Source organism: Fundulus heteroclitus, unplaced genomic scaffold (assembly GCF_011125445.2).
Source record: "Fundulus heteroclitus isolate FHET01 unplaced genomic scaffold, MU-UCD_Fhet_4.1 scaffold_40, whole genome shotgun sequence".
NCBI classification, from domain to species: Eukaryota; Metazoa; Chordata; class Actinopteri; order Cyprinodontiformes; family Fundulidae; genus Fundulus; species Fundulus heteroclitus.
This window is the reverse complement of record NW_023396813.1, coordinates 2,665,242-2,688,459: the sequence shown is the minus strand read 5'-3', so window position 1 is coordinate 2,688,459 and position 23,218 is coordinate 2,665,242. Positions and strand designations below refer to the sequence as shown.

The 23,218-nt window shown below is 41.3% G+C and overlaps 1 protein-coding gene across 3 annotated transcripts in view; it reads left to right on the top strand.

Annotated features, from left to right (window-relative positions):
* Positions 1-23,218, top strand: part of ydjc (YdjC chitooligosaccharide deacetylase homolog) — a 143,366-nt gene that overhangs the window by 119,169 nt on the left and 979 nt on the right. For 2 of the 3 annotated variants that reach the window (XM_036131011.1, XM_036131012.1), the window contains one exon: positions 9,247-9,424. The exons of the other annotated variant lie outside the window; for it this stretch is intronic. In XM_036131011.1, the coding sequence (XP_035986904.1) occupies positions 9,247-9,424 (178 nt within the window). The remainder of the gene's footprint in view (positions 1-9,246; positions 9,425-23,218) is intronic. 3 annotated transcript variants of the gene reach the window in all.

The following is a 23,218-nucleotide window of genomic DNA, read 5'->3' as shown; positions in this document are numbered from 1 at the left end:
GCAGGGGAGAAATAGTCCAGACTTTTGCCCAATTTACTGTGATATCACCAAGACCTGCTGCGCTAGAAAGGCAACAGGTGTCGATGTGCCAAACGACTTATCCCCACCAGAATTTGTATTCCCTGCGCCGAGAGCGCATTCAACTGGAAGAATGAACCCAGTCAACTCTGCCTCATTTCCAACCTAGGCGTGGAAATGAAGATGTTTTACTTTCCTTAACGAAATATAGCAATGGTGTCGTTACATTATCGTTCAGTTAGTGTGAAAAAACTGAAAATATAACACTTGTTAGTGCGATCATAAAGGATTGCTATGTCGGTTAAAACTCGATTGATCACTCAATATAACACGTTATGAGAAAGTAAACGGCTCTGTGGTCATTTTCACATGTGTCACGAAAATATTAGCTTTATGTTATTAGATTGTCGCATGTCTGTCTGCTTAAACCAAAAATCCACCTTCCTGAGTTCATCACAGCTGTCAGCTTGTTCGTCTTTTTTCTTTTTCTTTTCTTTTTGACCCGCATGAATAGATCATATAGAGCGGATTACACGTGTGATCAAATGAACACTGAATAAAGGTACATCCAAAATGATCAGATTTAATAATATTTTAATTCAACCAAGAACCATATAGAGATATTAACTATATTAAGAAAACGAGATATGTCTCTTTTAAAAATAGAACAATGTATTAGGAGTTTAAAAAATCTATTTCATTTTATTAGAATGTGATATTTAAAATATTTAGACTTCACAAAGCTGAAGGTTAAAACTTTTATTGATTTCAAAAATACAATACAAAATTCTACAAATACCGAAGGGGATAACTCGTTTGGCACAACGAGTTTATACAACGCGTCTCGCCCATTGACAGCTGGAGATCGGCACCAGCACCTCGCAAACCCAGCGGGGATAAGCGTGTTAGAAAATGGATGGATGGATGGATGGATGGTCTGGGCTATTTCTTTTTTCTTGCCATCAAGATCTCAGCCAGCTGGCACCAGAAAATGCTATTATTGGGCTTTCTTCGTCTGGAAACAAATGCATACAAACATCTTACGAGCGCAGCCATGATGAACTGGTGAACGCTCACAGCTGACAATACATCTGATTGGCTGAGCGGCAAAAATCGAATCACGTGACCTCTTCGACCGGAGCGCCACAGTTTAGATTTTTTTATCGGCTATAACTTATTAATGTGCAAGTGAAAACGTGGGAACATTGGTGTTTTGAGATCACTGCTATGTGTAGCAACTTTTCCCAGTGGAAGAAAGTTGCCCCCTGACAGTTCATACGAAACTTCTTAAGGAAGCGTCCTACAGATTCTGGCCCACGCCAGCCGCACACTCCGCTGCGCGCAGCTCCTCCGTGCGCTGAGGCGCTCGGCTCCTCTTCACCTCCCGGCCGCATAATGACCTCCGCGGCTACGATGACGGAGCCTCTCCACAACGGCTGGACCCCGCCGGCTGCGATCAGCGGAGGAACCACACCCCCTCCACCGCCCGCTGATGACGGCACTCCTCTCCCTCTGCGCCAGCAGAAACCCTGCGGCTCCTCCTGTCCTTCTCCGGGGACGTCACAGCTCGCCTCTAACCAACTTTATCAGTGTCAAGCCCGAGCCCTACTCGAGCTCGTGCTATTTGTTGAATTTAAGGTTGCTGCTTCGCGTACGAGGCCGGCATTCGATTTTTTATTTTTTTTTCTGCATTTTTATTTTTTTTCCAAAATCTTTTCCCATACCCCCTGTACCCTAGGGGTACGCGAACAATAGTTTGGGAATAACTGGATTAGGGCAATCTCTTTGGATGTGTCCAACCTGTCCACATCCCCAACATTTATCTGATCATTTAGGACGACCGTGGTATCTTCTTCTCCGTCCTCTGTTATTGCGATGGGCACTATGGCCTTGATAAAACACTGCTTCTTCTGGGAGGAAGGTGTCTGACTTTACTTTAGTTTTTTGTCGTTCTTTATCTTTCATTACTTTTTCTGCATGGAGTGCATGATAAATGTAATCTTCTGGTTTACCAGACGCCATGCCTATGTAATGTTGATTTACCCATTGCTGTATTGCGTTACTTGAACCTGCATGCAGAGCGTTCTAACTGCCGCTGATAGGGACTTTGGGCGTTTTGTTCCTCATTCAGACCTGAATGTATTTTGAACACAGCGGTCATCCTTACTCGGTATTCATCAAAACTTCCATCTGTTTTTTGTTTGGTTCTTCCTATTTTTATTTTTATTTTAACATGACCTTGGTCTACAGGCCCTGTTTCATTAGCCTCCTTTTTCTTATTTCTTTTCCCTTTTTCTCTGGATTTTGCTACTTTTCCCACCATTCTAAATCCTCCCATCCTTCTTTTGCCATTTTGTTTTTATAATTTTTGCACCTTTTTGTTATTTGTCTTTTAATTCTGCAATTTTTTGGGAATTGAGGTGTCCCTCAAATCCGTATTTTTCTATCCATTTGTCTAAGTGTTTAATTTTATCGGGATCCCTGGCTTGCACAAATTTCCAGTCACTGCATATTAATCCTTCCCTTAGTTTGCTCGAGCTTTTTCCCATTTTTAATCAATTTGGACCAGTGTGTTTAACACCTGGGGTGTTCTAAACACTGGGGTTTGTTTTTCAGCAGGACAATATTAAAAACTATTGTGGTAATTTCTGCTTCAACCTTTTCAGGTGAGAAATTCATGCCTTTGCATCCACAAAAGTAATATTGTACTTTTCTTGCTGTTTTAGTATGGAGCAATAGAACCTAGTGGTTATATTGTTCCCAAATTACACTCTCAGTCACACTCTAAGGCTTATTTAATTGAGATGACAAATATCCTACCTTTACCACAGACAGTTTTGGGGGCCTGCTCCCCTGGTAGGAGTTATTTAGCTCTATATTATTTTTGCCCAAACAGAGTCTAGAATTTCTCAGGTCTTTTTCTTTTATAGACGTAAAATATCCTTCTTTTACCACAGACAGTTTCGGGGGCCTGCTCCCCTGGTTGGAATTATTTTACTCTATTTTGTCTTTTTCACTCAGGTTTTTTGTTTCAATGAAAAACCTACTTACGAAATGTACAGGACTCCGCCGCCCTGCTTTGTGCCTTAATCCCTCGGATCACCGTCAACCTTCAGAATCCTAGGGGACGGGAGGAAACCCAGTCCCGTTAAAGGGTCTGAAGGACTCTACAGTCCTGCTGTGGCCACAGTCTTTCTGGATTTCACCCGCATCCACCAGTATCTTCAGGTATGTTGGTCTCCGGCTCGAAGGACCAAGTTAATGTCAGGTCTAATTACCTAAAACATCATACAACACAGGGAAAGAAAGGCACAAAGACAATTAGTTTGGTTTGGCTCGCGAGGAGAGTAGGAAGAGACCATACAGTTACAATCTCCAACCCACTCTGCCGGTCTCAGCATTCTCCTCGATTTTATTAAGTTCGGGGCGTTTCCCTAGTTACAGGACTGAGGCTGTACTGAGGGGTGGGGAAACAGATTGGTTACAGCCTCAGTTGTCAACAAAGATACACAGCTGAGATATCCCGTCCAGTCAGCACATAATCTTGTAGCTGAGTCTTCTTGTTTCAGGAAGGGAAGAAACAGAGTGTCTTCTGTTTCTTCGCACAGACGTGATTAAGCCATCATGTGAGTAAACGGATTATATCAGAAGCTTACATTACTACTTCATAACAAGATAAATCGGTTAATGAAGTATAAACATTATCCCAACACTTACTGTGCACGTGGACCACTCAACCCAAAATAAATGTTTCCTATCATCCCTCGATGGAATGCTTATATAACCCTTATAACCCTGACACAGTGCTTATATATGCACTGTGTCAGGGTTCTGCGGGCTATGCCCGGTTAGGGTGCAGCCGTTTCTCTTGCTCTTTTCTGCAGGTGTTTGCTGATGAGCGGTGAGGCGTGGAGCAGAACGGCCTTCCAGCAAAAACGATTGCTTGATCCCCACCCTAATTACTCTCTCTTGTGCTCTATGATGCTACTTGCAACCCACCGTGCCCTACGTTTCCTTCCTGGTGGTTCTAGTAAAAAAAAAAGGAGGCGGCCATGTTTGGCGCGAGAGCTTGCCACGGAGAGCGGGGGTCCGCCAACTCCGCCTTCTGTGCCCATCCCGAACTGGGCCACCTCCCTTCCCTGTCCAGACCAGCCCAGGCTTATCGGGGGGCCCGTCTTTCCCCATGAGGCGAGCCGACGTCTCAGTCACTCCGGTGAGTCGGCCTGATGGCACCAGAGCTCCTCCAACCTCGGTGGGTGCAACGCACGCCACAGCTCCAACCCCAGATGTTCCTGCTCCGTCGCCGGCCGCCAAGGGTCCTTTCTACTGGCCTCACCTGCGTTTCCGGTGAGGGTGCAGCCATTTCTCTCCCTCTCTTCCCGCAGATGGTTGCTGATGAGCGGGGAGGCGTGGAGCAGCAGATGTTTGGCATTAGGCGGCCCTCGTCGGCGGTATTTAAGCGGAAGGCTGCCAGCATAACACTGCCAGAGTGTTAACCCAAGTAGTATGACCAGAACGGCCCTACAGCGAAAACGATTGCTTGATTCACACGCTAATTGCTCTCTCTTGTGCTCCAGGTTAAGACTGCTCCAGATCCCGCTCCGCAGGGCTCCTTGGTCTCTAAGCTTCCTATTACTAATCCCGGCAATTCTTCCCCGCCAATCGCCAGCTGGCAGCCGGCTCGCAGCAAATCCCCCAAGCCTTTGTCAGCCGGACCTTGCTCACCCCCCACCATCCGGCCTCCCTGCCTCGCAGCCACCTGCATCCACTGAACTATGACAACCCGCCTCTGGCGCCCCCGTCCTGTAGAACCCGTAAGCCACCATCCATCTGGCAAATTCCCGTCGTACCACGGTAAGCTTGCACTGGTGGCTTTGCTTCCCAAATCCACCACAAAGATCTAACGTTCTTCTCTCGTCCTAGAACCAGACGTCCCATCGTCTCTCGCGTTACCTGACATCCCGTTGTCTCTCTTCGTGCCCTGCGCTCCTTGGATCTTGACGTCCCGTCGGCTCCCTCCGTGTCCAGCGCAACTCAGACCCCGACATCCTGCCGTCTCTCGGCGGTTCCTCGTCCTACTCTGTTCTCTGAATAAAACCCGCTAAACCTTGGCTTGTTCTCCTGAGTGTTTCTGCATGTGGGCTAAACACCTAAAAACTTTGACACCCTGTGTACCAGTGTTGTATAAAGTACTGAAATCTCGGAGTCAAGTAAAAGTATAAGTACTTCTCCAAAATATGACTTTGGTAAAAGTCCAAGTCACTGACTGAAATGTTACTTGAGTTAAAGTCTTAAAGTATCTGAAATGTTTTGTACTTAAGTATGAAAATTACTGTAAAAATAGATGTACTCAAGTAATGTAATGAAAAGTAGAAGTAAAAAGTAAAACAAAGCAAATGCAGTTTGAATGACATTATTTAGATTTTGGTAAACTTTGAAGGTCAAATTCACTTAAAATAATATAGACAACCAAGTGCAGGAGAAATTTAGACCAAGTTTAGACAGAAAATACAACCTTTTTGTAAGCTTTCAGTTTTCCTTCTTCAAGTAAGGTCAGTGCTATACACTTTCAAATTCTACACAACCAAGTGCAGGCCAATGGGGGTGTATACTAAGAACATGGTGAAGTCATAAACCAGGCTTAGTTAACCTACAGAAAGTGCTAAACCTGCTAATAGATACACCTGCAGGCCCGCCAGCTGACAGCTTTGCTAGGGCCCGGGACAACACAGCCTTTTTCGGCCCCCCTCTACACCTGCCGCCAACACACCACACACACAAATCTCTGTATTTTCAGAATCAGAATCAGACATTCTGATTCTGATTCTGGATATGTTCAACCCAGCTATTGAATTTAATGCACTAGATGATCTTTTCTTCATAAGAGAAGAGCAAGCACTGCAGCCAAAATATGGCCTTTTTTGACCTGCTGTGTATCAGCCAGCCCATAACAATTTTTCCCTTCCATTGCAGGAGGTAGAATATGTTAGATACTTTGGGAATTCTCTGCCCTCTGAATCTGCTAGCTTTGGCCCTGGTTTATTCTAATTTATTAATGGACAGTGCGGAAATCTATGAACAATAAAACCAATGCAAATTGTGTTCCTTTGTTTTATTTGTCCTTATCATAATTCTAGAAGTAGAAATAGTCAAATGAATAACACTATTATTTTGTGGAACCCTAATCATACTATTATAACTACGCAAAGGTCTAAAAAAGAGTAGCAACTGCCTCCAATGGTCGAAAATAAATGAAAGCAACAATAACAACAAAATAATGGTAAAAGTGACACTCTCACCTTTTTCAGACGGCTGTGGCTAAGAATCTGAATTTTTATGACCTACAGTCTTTGCTTTTCCATCTTTCCAGCAGTCTACAGAACTCCTGCCTGGCACAGAATATTTAGTTTTATAGAGGAGATTAGTTTTTTGTTGATAAAATGTGTTATACTTCAGAACTAAATGCATATTAACGTTGGTTACTTACATTTCTCAAGTTCAACAATTCAAAACTCTCTGCTGCTTCTGTTCTGAACTGCACTCAGCAGCTTTCACCTATTTTAGTGCAGATAATATTTAGTTTCTTAACTGGGACTAGTTTCGTAGTATAGTATTAATTGTGGTAACGGCTGTATCCGAGTTAAAATCAAAACTGAAATCTCGTGCTCCAAGCATGTGCGAACATGCACGCACACACGTAATAGAAAACAGCCAATCATGAAGAGGGAAGGCGGGATTTAAGACAGCACAACCAATGAGAGCGGAGTTAAAGGGGGGTCTCTACCTTGTCAATCAAAGGCCAGGCGCGTTAGTGATTGGCTGCGTGGAGCGCCAGGCCCCGGCCCCGCTGGCGCACAGCAACTTTGAAATGACACGCCGAGCGCTTCAAACGGAGGCGCTCCGGGCGACTTCTGGCTGAGCCAAACCGACACTTTTTTTTAACGATTAACTAAACCAAACATTGAAAATGTATTGGAGTAAAAGTATGCAATTAAGTACGGAAATATAGTGAAGTAAAAGTAATCAAAAAAATGTATACTTGAGAAAAGTATAAAGTACTCCAAAATATACTTAAGTACAGTAGTGAAGTATTTTTACTTCGTTACTAGACAACACTGCTGTGTACAACAGAAAATAGCTAAACATTTAATCACTTCTGACACAAAGTGGTACATTTGAACTTGCCCTGCCTGGCCATGATGAAAGTGAAAGCTCAGAAAATCCAGGTGTTTTAAGAGGATTGGTGGATGTTGCAGCTTCACCATCAAAACCATCCCAGACTTGAACCACAGAGTTATTGAGCAATTTACTTCTCTCAAAGATAGAAGGGCAACATTTATGTTTAAAAAGTAGAACACAGTTTATTTTTTTGCTTTCATTCATGTAAATACACTTGCGTGATATATTGATAAATGTTTTGGTGTATATTGTGAATTGGCACTATATAAATAAACTAAATTGAATTTAAACTGAAAAACAAGTGAAGAGGATGTTTTCTTCTGCAGCTGAATTGGCAACAAAATTATGTCCTTGATTCACCTTACAGTGTGTCGACGCATTTGCAGACATTAGAGCTGCAACTAAAGATTATTTTAACAATTGATTAATCGGTCAAATACTTTTTTTTTCATTTAATATAATCGATGAATCAGACAAAAAAAAAAATCCACCTCTCTATTCCAAAATAGAATATTTGGACTGACAGAGCAAAAAAGCACACACACACAAAACAGGTTGACACTTAGGTGTTGTGTTACAATAATATTAAACAGCAAATTATTTTACTTCACTTTATGTTCAACAGATAGTCAGTCAATCATTTATATTAATAACATTTATAATAATAATCAGGATTGTCTACATTTACTGATTTAACAAAACAAAAGTGAAGCTGTAAAACTGCTGTGTCAAATGTGGTTTGGTTACACCTCACTTTTGTGCTGGTGCACGTAGGGAAAGAAATTGGACATAACAGTGCAACCAGAACAGAAACACCCCTGTTTGACAATCAAATACACCAACAGTCCATTTGATAGACTGTTTCAGCACAAGCTGCAATTGTACTACTACATGTTACATTTCTATGTGCATATTTTTCTTCCAGGGATATTTATAACTTCTACCAGTGTTTCTAATTATTCTTTGAAGAGTCAAAAAGGAGTGTTTGATATTTGTTTTTCTTTTGAGGGTTTTACATTGTGAGGGTGTGCTCTAAGGATGTTTATTTTTCATTTTTCTATAGGTGTTTTTAAGTTGTGCCAGTGTCATATGTGTGTTCTAAACTGGTGACTCATCAAAATGTCATTATGGTTACATAATGATAATAATGACAACTGATTTTTGAAAAGTTTAGAGCCCTCACTCCTATACAGTGTGTAGTGACTTTTTCAGCAAATTGAAACTTAACCAACAAATTATTACCATCAAATAAACAGAATGAAATTGTATTCTGATTGAGAATATCAGAATACGATTCAGATAGGGGCAAAGGGTACTTACTATGCATGCATGTGGAGGATGGGGCAGTGGCACTGCTCAGCACAGAACTTTGAGGCATGATAATGTCCTACCACTCTCTCATCGTGTAATTTAGGAACAGCATGAGTTGCTGAGCCTGTAGCTGAATTATAGAAAGCAATTATTGCTCAACCACTCAGAATCTGGCGCGGGTTCATTCTATGTGCTCATAACAGTAACGACCAAGACACCTCCACGATTTTTCCCCCAGGATGGGCAGAAGTACAAAAAGTCTGCGGTTGTTTTAGGGAAATTCGACAACTCAATGTCAGAGAGTGTGTTTTGAATAAAGCATGGTGCTTGTAAATTGATTTTTAGTCCATATAAACAGCGCATTCAGAATACCTTATTTTCTTTTAATCCAAGCACATTTCAATCTGATCAGGGAATTGTAAACATAGGTATTGTCATTAACCATCTAACAAGCACTAATAAAGAGATTAACTCTCTTGGTTTTACTCCCATAATGGCGGTAAACATTTTAATAGCTGTTATTAGGATTAAATTGGATTTTCTGTACACAGTTCTGACTGGATCGTGTACATAAAATTAACTGGTTTATCTGAACTAAATATGGATTCTTGAATTATTTTTCCCTCAATTACCTTGAGCTGCCACTTGTTGTAATTAGGAGCCATAAAAATAAACTGAAGTTAACTGAATATCAGATGCAAATTGAGTAATTCTTTGTACTATATTTATACTATCCAGATGTTCGTGAAGTGGTTGCACAAGTCCTCTCGGATCTTGCTATTCCATTTACTCGTGTTCCAATGGAGCCAGGTTTGCACAGCTGTCCTTGGGTGCCAGAAAACCTCCACAGTTTTTACATGCAAGTGGAAAAGGATGCCCTGGACTCAATCCCCATCTTCAAACACTATGGAATCAGGTATATTTGTGTTTATGAGCCAATATTAAATCAACTCCTGGGTAGCCGTTTTTTGACCATGGATTCTGATGATGTTATTATTAGTTATTATTATTAATATTTACTAGGCTGCACAGTGGCGCAGTGGGTAGCGTTGTTGCCTTGCAGCAAGAAGGTCCTGGGTTCAAGTACACCCCTGGGTCTTTCTGCATGGAGTTTGCATGTTCTCCCTGTGCATGCGTGGGTTCTCTCCGGGTACTCCGGCTTCCTTCCACAGACCAAAAACATGATTGTTAGGTTAATTGGCTTCTCTAAATTGTCCTTAGGTGTGAATGGTTGTTTGTCTCTCTGTGTTGCCCTGCGACAGACTGGCGACCTGTCCAGGGTGTACCCCGCCTCTCGCCCAGTGAATGCTGGAGATAGGCACCAGCAACCCCTGCAACCCCATGAGGGATAAAGCGGTTTGGAAAATGAATGTATGGATATTTATTTGATCTAAACCACTAAAACATACATGGTTACAATTCTGGGAAGAAAATCTGAGAAAAAAAAGAAGAAAACCTCACAATAAAGAAGTTGTATTACTATAAACTTGTATTACTATAAAGGTGAACAAGAATAGATTATATTTTTAAATATGCTGGTATTGACACTGAACAATTAATTTGCCATATGTGAGAAATTAGTATGTGTATAAATCCAACTGTATATACATGTATAAACCCAGCAATGGAGAGTTGGATATGGATTGGTACAAATGCAGATCTAAAATGGAGGCAGTGATCAAAGGGAACATTTCCTTAAATAATTGGGGATTGGGTCTTAATTACTAAGGTTTAGAATCCTCAACTGAATCAAAAATAGTCCAAACACAGATCAGATTCTACAGTTACCTCAACTGCAAGAAATTATAATATTGAATCATCAATACATAAAGGACATAAATGACATGTTTTTGAGAAGCTTAGCAGAATCTTGTATTATTAAAGTTGAAAATAATTTCTCCTCTCTAACAAGTAAACAGGCCTCCTTGAAAAAGAGCATCCGGTGTTTATACTGAAAAGTAGATTATTATGTCAATTGAAAGTTGCAAATACAGTTATACCACTAGTGGCCTTGTGGACACTTTTGATGTTCAAGTAATTTACTCTCCTAAATATTAGTTGGCCATTATTTTCAGGTAAAATGGTTGGACTGAAGGATGTTTTTTTTATTTTTATAAGGGTTTACTGTTTTAGGTGTTTAAGGTGTGGCGTTTTTCAAGTAATTTGCAAGTTCCCACTGTTATGCTAATATAACTTGACGAACTGCAACTCCCGGTATGCAACACAGCTGGGACTACAACATCCTGCACCGCCCAGAGCTCCAGTAACAGCGGAGGTGCAGACCTCCCCAGATCAAATTACACCTGAGCCTATAACACAGCCTGCGCACGGGTGCTCGTCCTTCTTTTTGGCAGTGTTTGCTGTGTTGAGAAGACAATCAGCTGATTTTTCTGCATGTACCCAACACGTGGTGGGCTTTTGATCGGAGTCTTGACAGGTCCAAAAAAACCACATCACTTGTAGACTTTAATACAAGGGGGGAGTGGTGGCCTAGTGGTTACAATCAGAATCAGACATACTTTAATAATCCCAGAGGGAAATTACTTTAGATCAGTGCACTATGCACTCTGAGAAGGTTGCAAGTACCCAGTTCGATCCCCACAGCCTACACTCTGGGTCCCTGAGTAAGACCCTTAACCCCAGATTGCTCTTCAGGCGCCGCACAGTGGCAGCCCACTGCTCCCCAAATGGATGGGTTAAAATGCAGAAGTGAATTTCTCCATTGTGAGGTCAATGATGTTTTATTATTATTATTATTATTATTATTATTATTTTTGTTACTATTAATTTAACGTTAATTCATCCGTTTTGCTTTGGCCAAGCAAAATCATTGAATCAGCTGCTCCAGAAAGCCAGGGAGTTCTGCCCTCCAGCGGGATCAGAGTGCACTGTCTTTCTCTCTCTGCCAACACCTAGCAATCTCCCATTTTCAGGAGTGACCAAAGTAAAAGAGATCTCTTTCTTTTATACACCTAGAATGTGATATTTTGTGCCGGGGTAGAATCTTAATACTCCGAAGGGAGTTGGGTTGAACTTTGGTGGATATTTCTAATATGTGGGACTGAATCTACTTTACAATCTGTTATTTGTGCTATGTTTGTTTTGTTTTGTTTTGTTTTGTAGAACAGGGCCACGTCGATCAGCCTTAGAGCTCTTTTTTATATTTCTTTTCTCTCTCTCTCTCTCTCTGCTTCCTGCTTCAGGTTTTTAAACCTTCCCATGGTTTTTTTAAAGCTTTTGTGTCGTCAGTAATGGCCCATTGAGCCGAGTCCACCCTCAGCCCTCGACTAGCGAATTAGCTTGTTTCTGCCAAAGCCACCTTAGAAGTAGGCGCCGGAGTCCATGTACCTTCAGGGAATTCGTTTTTTTTCCGGAAAACCAAAACGAAAAACGGAAACTACTTCCGTTTCTCCGTTTTTCCATTTAAAATCAAAAACGGAAAACAAAGCTGTTTTTGTCAACACAATTTAAAAACGAAAAATCAGAAAAACTAAATGGAAAAAAAAACGGCCCGTTTTTCGATTTCGCCAATTTATTTTCCCATTTTCTTTTTAGGATTGAAAGTCGAAGACGGTTTAACGGATGGCCTGGAAGTGCAGGAAAATATTTCAAATTAAAAGCCTAACATAATGCAAGCCTGAAGAAAAAAATAATGAAGCGTGGAGATGTTTTTTTGAATGAAAGGAGGACCTTTTTACGTTACAACATGATAGGTTATTGTAGAGACGTGACCTTTATTACATTATTGTGTGTTTTATTGGTGGAACATGAAACACAAAGGCTGATCAAATGCTGTAAACCATGCCTTTGCATCCACAAAAGTAATATTGTACTTTTCTTGCTGTTTTAGTATGGAGCAATAGAACCTAGTGGTTATATTGTTCCCAAATTACACTCTCAGTCACACTCTAAGGCTTATTTAATTGAGATGACAAATATCCTACCTTTACCACAGACAGTTTCGGGGGCCTGCTCCCCTGGTAGGCGAACTAGTTCCACTTCTTTTATAGATGAAAAATATCCTACTTTTACCACAGACAGTATTAGGGGCCTGCTCCCTTTGTAGGAGTTATTTAGCTCTATATTATTTTTGTCCGAACAGAGTCTAGAATTCCTCAGGTCTTTTTCTTTTATAGACGTAAAATATGCTACTTTTACCACAGACAGTTTCGGGGGGTTTTTCTTCCCGTTAATGGGGAGTTTTTCTTTCCACTGTCGCTTCATGCTTGCTCAGTATATGGGATTGCTGCAAAGCCATGGACAATGCAGACTACTGTCCCTGTGGCTCTACGCTTCTTCAGGAGCAAATGCTGCTTCTCAAGACTTTGATGCAATCAACTAATTCCCTTATATAGGCTTTTTTTTACCAATCTGTATAATCTGATTGAACTTGACTTTGTAAAGTGCCTTGAAATAACATGTTTCATGAATTGGCACTATATAAATAAAACTGAATTTGATTATCTATCTATCTATCTATCTATCTATCTATCTATCTATCTATCTATCTATCTATCTATCTATCTATCTCGCTCTCTGTCTATATATATATATATATATATATATATATATACATACATATCATAGGAGTGGCCACATGGGGCACAAAAACTCTTGAGGTGGCACACTAAAACTAAAAGCCATAATTTCAGGGTTGTATTCTAAAAAAGTGTAATAAAGCTGCCTGTAGAAAACTATCAGAAAGACATAAGTAAACACCTGTGCAGAGACAACAGCCTGATCCTGAACGTGGACAGCTGCAACAGCTTTTTCCCTGTTGCCATCAGACTGTTGAACTCTAAACAGCAACAGTAAAAGTGCATATGTATACACACACACACACACACACACACACACACACACACACACACACACACACATGTGTATATATTTATATATATATATATATATATGGTGTGTGTATATATATATATATATATATATATATATATATATATATATATATATATATATAAACATTTGGTGAATTTACTTGAAAGAGTCGGCTTTTGGGAAGTGGATAAGACAAACGAACGTCTTATAAGGATTTACAGATGCAGGAAACAATGACAGACGCTGAGGTTCATCAGCTGCCAGCTGCTAAGCAGAATCATCACTGGAAATCGTGTGTCACGGTAGGGAAGCTAGTATTTTTATGAATGTCTGAAATGTCAGCTGACTGTAAGGAGATAATGCGGTCTGCTCATGTGCTCTTTGTTATTAGAGAACCGGGCTGAAGAAAAAACGGGCCGAGCCCACACATGGAACTGGTCTGCATTTAGCGCGGTCCGGTTGTGTCTGGCTGGTTCAGTTCAGTTTGCGTTCCATTTACACTGGATCGTTATCTCAGTTACGGAGCTCGGACTGGTCTCGGTTCGGTTAAAAAAGGGTAGTGTAAACGGGGTAAATGGGATGTAATTTCACAGAACATTCTAGCTAGGGTGCATGTGGAAAGGGCAATTGCCCACATAAAAATGTTTAAGATAGTTTCTGCTAGGATGCCAAAACACGGCTTGGAAACATAAACCAAATTTGGTATGCAATTTGCATGCTGTCCAATTTCCAACCTCACATAATCAAAGACAATGTTCCTTCGGATGTGCTTTCACTCAATGTGACTATTGTAGACGAATAAAGTGTTAGAAATGCAATCTTGATGTTTTAATTTGTGTTGAATACTATTAAAAATTACTTATACATTCAGAACTTGAAGTTTGTTCTAATAGATTCCTAGTTCAGTCAAGTGCTTTTCATTTACCTGATGGTATTTTGTTTCTCCAACAGTTATCTCGATTGGGGGTAGGGGGGTGTGTGTTAACCAAGTAGCTGAATTAAAAAGCAAAAAATCTGTAATCTTAAAAGACTTTACCACTTACTGAAACCAACTTAAACTGGTTAGTAATAAATAAAGCATTAATACACCTGCCTCCTGTGTCTGTAGTATTACATTTACCCGCTCCCTGTGTAATGGCTGTCAACCGGGTCCGTGTGCGGCCTTCTTTTGCTTTTGCGACAAACACAGGCACAGGCTTTGACTGGACTTTCTTGTGCTCTTATCAGATCCAGTATATTGAACAAACCCACAATGTGCAAACAATATCCCAGAGCGCTATAAACAAAAACACTTTAAGCAGCCGGCTAGCATAACAGATACCAAAATCTGACTTAGAGCTTTATGATTGAAACCAGAAAGTTGGATTATAATAAAATAATAAATATCCTTACCCTGCGATGCAAGACCATTGCTGTTCCTTTATATGTTTGTTTTGTATGTGAATTATCAAGACGTCGGGTGGCTGAGTCTTGCGATATGAACACTGAGCCTTCACTTCGATTTTTATGTCCTCTTAATCAACATTACTCCTCTGACAATTGATGTTGTGAATATATTTTTCATATGCATATTGCAGTCCTTTCTGTCCAGTTCTCTCCAATATTTTGAGACATTACTCCAAATATTTGAAACTATTTCGTTTGGAGTATCTAAATTGAAATAACAGTGGAATCCATAACAATATGCGGGCGGCTAGCAATGTTTTCCAGACGTAGCAACAGTAACCAAGGCGGCAGGCCTTAGCGAAGGGGGAATTCTCAATACCATCCTCCCCCAACTCATCTATACTGACCAGATTGGATTTATCCTACAAAAACTAACACAACAATTTAAGACCATCATTACTAAGCCGTATTCAAGAATAAACATTACATGATTTTTAAGTTAGTTTAGATGCAGAGTAAGCATTTGCCTTGGTTAGCTGGGTTTTTTTGTACAGGTTCCTTGAAAAAATTAGCTTCCATTATAGTTACAGGGGTGTCAAGCTCCATTCCTAGAGGGCCGGTGCCCTGAAACATTTAGAGGTTTCCCTGGTTCCACACGCCTGAATCAAATGACACAATTAACTCCTCAGTATGCAGTCAGGTTCTTCAGAGTCCTGTTAATTACCTGATTATTTAACTCAGGCGTGTTGGACCAGGGACACATCTAAAACTTGCAGGACACCGGCCCTTGAGGACTGGACTTTGACACCTGTGGTTTACTAGTACAAAAATAGCTCTCAATATAATAACCCAGTTGCCCAAGTTAAAATAAATGGACACTTATCAAAGACTATCAAATTAGAATGCGGCATACATAGTATAAGGAAATAGTACAAATAGATAAACATAAAAAATTACATGGCTGATGTACCAACTTGGTATACACACAACCCAGACTTCAAACCCAATCAGTTAGACTACAGATTCAAAAGTTGGACAGTCAGTTTGACTGCAGCATTCTACTTACCAATATGAGAGTAGTAAAAGACTTCCAAACCCTCAAAGGAGAATTTTCAGTATTAAAAGAACTAAAAGGTTATACTTATTTGAATTTGCTAATGATGCCATCTCAAGAATGTACAAATGAAAAAAAAACAGCAACCCATAAGCTGTTATTAAACATTGTTTTCATTAAACCCCCATTTCTGCATGAATAAAATCTGCTCTTTTATTGGTCTGGTGCAATATTCATTCCACTTTACAATAAGGCACCCTTTATGGAGGCTTATAAAGGGTTTGTAGATATTTTATTAATCTGTATACACTTTATTAATCTTTAATAACTTTCTTGTGCATTAATAAAGGGCGAGAAAGACAAAACTGATCGGTTTCTTGACAAATATTGAGCCAGATCTATGTTTGGCAAAAATGTTTAAAATTCTATATATTTCATCTAGAGTTGCTATAGTATTATTTCTGTGTAATGTATAACCTTGTCACCTCAATAAGCATTTGTAAACATAATTCTGTACCATGTAATATTCTACGTTATCACTGCATTATAAACACAACAATTAAAGGGAGTCTTATTTTAAAGTGTATACCATAACACCCTATATGAGGGGTGTCCAACTCCAGTCCTCGAGAGCCGGTGTCCTGAAACTTTTAGAGGTTTCCCTGGCCCCACATACCTGAATCAAATAGCACAATTAGCTCCTCAGTATGCATCAGGTTCTTCAGAGTCCTGCTAATTAACTGATTATTTGACTCAGGCGTGTCAGACCAGGGAGACACGTCTAAAGGTTGCAGGACACCGGCTCTCGAGGACTGGAATTGGACACCCCTGCCCTTTATTAATGATTATTAGATTTGTTTAAATCAAGAATCTTTTATTGTACACAACAGACTTACAGCATTATTATTCTGACTATATAACTGCATATATGATAGATAGATAGATAGATAGATAGATAGATAGATAGATAGATAGATAGATAGATAGATAGATAGATAGATAGATAGATAGATAGATAGATAGATGCACACAAAATAGTCTTTGGGGTCTGCTAAGACTCACATTGAATTCCGAAAGTCAGTCCTTTTTAAAGAACATGATTTACTGTGTTGTGTGAATTAATCACTCTAATCTTCTTTGATGATACATTCATGCGTGCAGTAAATTCTGTGCAGTAAACTTAGACTAGTAGAGGTCGGAGGAGATGTGAATGTCCATGAACCTAAAGCTGTCCACACACTCCACCACCTCCCCTTGTATGTCGAGCGGAACATGTTCAGTCTTCCTGGACCTCCTGATTCCATTATTACATCTTTGGTTTTGCTGTTGTTCAGGATGAGGTTGTTCCTGGAGCACCACTGTGAGAGATGGCAGACCTTATCTCTATAATGGGTCTCATGGTTACTGGAAATAAGACCCACCACAGTGGTGTCATCTGCAAAAACACAGCACAATCTTTGTGGGATGGAAAGCAGAAAGGTCATGGTTGAAAAGGGTGAAGAGAGCAGGGCTGAAGACACAGCCCTGTGGTGTTCCAGTGTTGGCGATTATTGGGGTGGATGTATGTTCCCCAGAGTTCCTGTTGGTGAGGAACTCTTGTCATGGAGCAGAGAGGTGTGGATAATTTCAGGTTGTGGAGCTTCAGAGCCAGCATGTCTGGGAGCACAGTATTGAAGGCTGAGCTGAGGTCCATGAATAGCATCCTAACATAGGTGTAGGCATACTGCAAATGAGTCGGAGCTGTGGGAAGTGCTAATGTGACAATATCCTCCCTGGAGTGATTCTTACCCCGTCCATGTCTATAAGTAAATTGTAATGGGTCAAGACCTGGATTTATCGCTGATTTTTAGAGGGACACAACATATTTCTTTTGCCACTTCATTACCACTGATGTTAGAGAGACTGGCCTAAAGTCATTATCAGATGGGCTTGTTTCTTGGGAACTGGGATGATAACTGACCTTTTCCAAAGTGAAGGAACAATATGAGTGAGCTCTTTAGGACAGGTTTTTAAAAGAAAAGCAGAAATACCATCTGGGCCAGTAGATTTATTTATGCTACCTCATTAAAAAGTGACTGAATTTTGAAAGGATCAACTTTCAGCCTGGGACAGGAATCAGCTGAATCAATGGACTGTAGTAATTTGTCACACATTTAAGAGAGAAGCGGTGTTTCAAACCTCATTAGCTTTTTTAAGATAGTCTGTGAAAATACGCCTCCTTTTATGGTGATATTGACTGCTGCTTTCATAGAATCCCGTAATGTTCTGGGTCCCTCAATAAGAAGTTCTTCTCCACAATATCCCTATGTTTATTCCTGGCCTCCCGCAGCCTTTGGCTGAGTTCGCTGTACCTGCGGTCTGCAATGGTCCTGAGCCTCTCCACATGTGTGCATTGGGTCGGGTTGTGAAGTGGTCCTCGATGCACTGCTCGTACCTATGCTTTAGTATAGTAGAATGGGAGGCAGATCCTTTAGTTATCAGGCTCCTCTCTTGTGGAACCAACTCCCAGTTTTGGTCCGTGAGGCAGACACCCCGTCTACTTTTAAGACTAATCTTAAAACTTTCCTTTTTGACAATGCTTATAGTTAAAGTGGCTCATGTTACCCTGAGCTATCTCTATAGTTATGCTGCTATAGGCTTAGGCTACTGGAGGACATCAGGGCCTATTTTTCTCACTCTACTGAGTTCTACTGTTCTCCAGTTTTGCATTGCTTGTCGTCATTTCAGCTTTTAACTTTTTGTTCTCTCTCTTTTTTTCTTCATAGTAGGTACACCTGGTCTGGCATTCTGTTAGCTGTGACATCATCCAGGGAAGACAGATCATCTGCTATTATCATCTAATGTAGAACAGATTACTGGATCAATGTGTGCTTCTGTGCTTTTTGTCTCTCTTGTTGTGTCTGTGCTCTGTCTTCTCTAACTCCAGTCGGTCGAGGCAGATGACCGTTCATACTGAGCCTGGTTCTGCTGGAGGTTTTCCTCCCCGTTAATTGGGAGTTTTTCTTTCTGCTGTCGCTTCATGCTTGCACAGTATGAGGCATTGCTGCAAAGCCATGGACAATGCAGACGACTCTCCCTGTGGCTCCACGCTTCTCCAGGAGTGAATGCTGCTTGTCGGGACTTCGATGCAATCAACTGGTTCCCTTATATAGGAAATTTTTGACCAATCTGTATAATCTGACCCAATCTGTACAATCTGATTGAATTTGACTTTGTAAAGTGCCTTGAGATGACATGTTTCATGAATTGGCGCTATATAAATAAAATTGAATTGAATTAAATTGAATTTGCCTTTTGGATGCCTTTTTTCAGTTCACTTCTAGCCCTGCAGTTGGTCAGTTTATCTCCTGATCTTAATGCTGCATCACAGGCCTTCAGCAGGGGCTGCACCATGCTGTCTACCCATGGTTTCTGGTTAGGAAACACTGATCATCTTTATGAGTAGGACAGCATCAGTCCAGAAGTGAATGTAAGACAGCAGAGATGATGTGTAACTTTCTAAGTCAGCTTCCTCTTTAAACACTTCTCAGTCTGTGTTTTCAAAGCAGTCCTGTAAAACTGAGCGTGCCCCCTCAGTCCAAACCGCAATGTTTTTTTATCACATGTCTGGTTTGTAGATCAGTGGTTTGTAGGGAGGGATCAGGTCCACACAGATGTGATCTGATGATCCAAAATAAGGAGCTGCAGCAGCTTTATATGCTCCTGAAATATTGTAGTAAACTTGATTTAATATATTATTGTCTCTGGTTGGGAACTTAATGAATTTATGGAATTTGGGGCACAGTTTTTAGTTCAACGTGATTCAATTCTCCAGTACCGATCACAGCTGCCTCTGGATTGCTATTCATTTAATAGGTGATAAAGCTGTAAAGTTCGTCTAGGGCTAGTTTAGCATTAGGTTTCAGCTATATATGTGATGCAATGATAACAGAGCTGAATTCTAAGGTTTAAATGGTCTGCACTTAACTGCTAGATATTCCAGATCAGGGAATCAGATGGTTCCAATCTCTTTTGCTCCCGTGCACCAGTTATTGTGGATGTGTATTGCTAGCCCTCCACATTTTCTTCTCTCTGTGGCTGCCGCTCGGTCTGATCTAAACAGAGAACAGTATGATAGCTGGGCAAAGGCGTCAGGTACATGGCTAAAGATCTTACATTGGCCAGGAGGAGGCTCAGCAGTGCTAGTGTGTACGGGTTAGCCTTTACCCTGGAGCACAGGCTGCCTATCTAATAGGGTGTTTTCACTGACGTCACTGGCCAACTTCCGGTCCGCCATATTGGGTGGCACACTTCCTTATCTCTAGTTGTCTTACACGTATTATCGTATCGCGAATGGATAAGTACGCCAGCACGCTAGAGCGACCAGATAAGGACGTATATCTGAGGAAATGTTCCGTGATCGACCATATGGACCCGTATGCCCTCCACGGTGCCTTGTTTAGCCGTAATCCAGATGCATTACCTGGTGTTCGGTGAAAACCCTCTGCACACTCTTGAGGAAATGAGAGCTTACAAGGATCTAGAGGCTCACAACCAGTTCACATCTGGTTATGTACATCAAGGAAATCGCCATCATACGTGGACGGGTGAGTTTTAATAAGATGGTAAAAATGTAAACAATCCGACGCAAATGTGTCGCATGCTTCTGCGGTGGCTGGCGGCCGGCGGCGGGCGGTGCGGCAGGGCGGACGGGCTCTGGGCCGATCGACGCCGCTCGCGGCTTTAATTATTTAAGCAGAACAATGACCAGTGCAAAATTAAGTTGTATTTACCGTATTGGCGCCGGTAGGAGCTGCAGATCATAAAGCCAGCAAACAGTGGGAACACAGCAACTCGTTCAAAGGTAAGCTGTGCTCAGACGGGTTAGCACATGCTAACCGTTAGCGCTAACAACCACTCGCGCATGTAATGTACTTTTAACTTGCTGCTATGTGTTTCAAACGTTTAGAACACACTCTCATTGACATCGGGATACTGTGGAAATTTATGTTCGGTCTTACAGCCGCGATCCAAGCGAGCCGACGACTCTTTGTTATCACTAACAGTTGTTCTCCGTGGTTGCGCCTCCAGGCAGGAAAGCGGTGGAAAATTAATCTGTTTCTATGTTTTTCCCATGGCGATCATGTGTTGCGCTGTTACAGCCCACAATACAGCAACGGTTTACCATGGTTGAAATCAAGTTAAGGTGAAATTAATCAAATTAAAACACGGCTGAGAGAGGGAGTATAGTATGCGGTAGTAATAGGCAGTAGAGGCGGCGGAGGCAGTCAACATGACAGCCGCGGAAAGTAATAAGTCATGACGCCCAAGCCCTATTATTAATATATTCTTCTTATATGTTTTAAATACTTAACAGTTAATTACCTGTGACAAAGTGAGCACCGCAGACTCTGGCGTATTCCAGCTTAACACCGTCCAAATCGGCCCTGGATATCCGTGTCAGCCATATGTGACGGCGTTGTTCAGACAGCTGTTTTTTTTTTCACACTGATTCACTATTACGGCTGGTAGGCGATAGAAAGAGCGTTGATCTCCACCTCCACGGGCCGTGCAACCAACCATTAAACACGTTTTCCCCATTGTTCACTTCCAATACTGCCTAAGGCGTCATACAATGCAGGTCAACGGTGCGAAACGACTGCCACCCAATATGGCGGACGCGCTGAGTAGTCACGTGAGCGTGACGTCAGCTGAAAACACCCTATTGCCTGGCTGTGTTTTTGTTTTGTGCTCATGCTAGCGTCTGGGCCTGGGCAAGGAGAGGGGGCTACTGTTTGTTCGGTGTAGATCAGGTGGAATAAAGTGCAGTTTTGGCAGTCGGTATTATCCGTAGATTCCAGGGTTGAGTCTCTGATCAAGCAGCTCTTCTCTCCCATATTGGATTAGAGCTTGGAGGGGGGATAACACAAAGAAAACATGAAGAAAAAAAAGCTTGAGTGCTCACACAGCTTCAGACGACTGTGCATTTGGTCACATCCCTAATGCTTAGAAGGAGTCTCTTCCTGCTCTCGGTGAAGGCGGATGCTTTTCTTCTCTCCCTCCCATATCTACCCTGCTTCTGTTCTCCGTCCTGTGTTGCTTTATAAATTTGTTGCCGCCTCTCTTTGCATATCTTCCAAATTGCAAATTATGGGTCTGATCAGCTGGTCTCTCAACACTAGGCAAAGGAAAGCCCTCATGCCCTGATAGTACATTTGCAGCTGAATACATTTAGACTCTTGGGAGCGATGGAGAATTTGTTTGCCTATTTTGTCGGTTGAGGATATTGAATATGCATACATAATTAAATTATACCAGGATTTCGGCTTTTGGAGCTGGCAGGGGGCAGTTCCCCTAGATTGGCAGACTGGGGTGGTGGTCCCCCTATTTAAAAAGGGGGACTGGAGGGTGTGTTCCAACTACAGAGGAATCACACTCTGAACCACATGTTCGGCTGTTCTTCGAACAGACGAACATGTGGTAGATCCCCGTCAGTCACCGTGTTTAGATGATCATGAGGTCGATTGGCTGCATATCCATCATTTAAATTTTACTAGGCTAGTTTTAGATTTAGAGAAAGGAATAAACACCCTCTAGACGTTTTGTCAGAATTGCACTTTCCCTATGTTAGAATTAATAAGGGCCTGCTCCTGCTTATTTATGAAGGCCCGTCTTACCCCAGTTTAAGATTTGGCAGTAAAGGAGAAACAATTATCGGAGGCAAACATTTAAAATATGCATATTTAATTCATTTGGAATTCCAAAGACACAAAACGTACGTTACCATTTCGCCGTATTCAGTATATTTACCTGTCCTCCTACCCCATGGTGTTGTAAGCGATTCTGTGTGCTTTACACTACCTTGAAAACATCTTTTAAAAGACTGACTGCCCCTCCTGGTTAGTTTTTTGGGGGGTGTGGGCCCAGACATGGAGGCTCCAGGTCTATCTGCTTTCAAAACAAAGAGGCTCTTCTTCTCAAGGTCTTACATGCAATACGGCTGATTTAGTGCTCAAACCGTCCTATCAGGGGTCAAGCCAGATGACCTCCAAAACCATAAACTAGCTCTCAAAACTCAAAGCAAACATCCTGCTACCTGTGTGCTTTCTGTCTCAAATGGGAGACACAGTTTAGAGGCCAGAAGTACCTTATTCCTTTCCATACACATGCCTGATTAATATAACAATTGTTATTTTCCACAACACCTACTAACAATGTTTAACCATTTAGCTGTTTTTAACAAAATCCCTCTGACCACAATATGTTCATAATGTAACCTGCTGGGGTTTTGTCAGGGAGAAAAAGGGACAGCTTCTGCAGGTAAGGGGGTTTTCACTTTGGGACAAATTGCCCCAGATTGATTGAAAAGCGGCATCACGTCAATTTCTTTGATTTTGTGATTTAGTTTGTACTCTAGCATGCAAATTTAAATGTGAGACGAATGTAGGTTGAATGGGA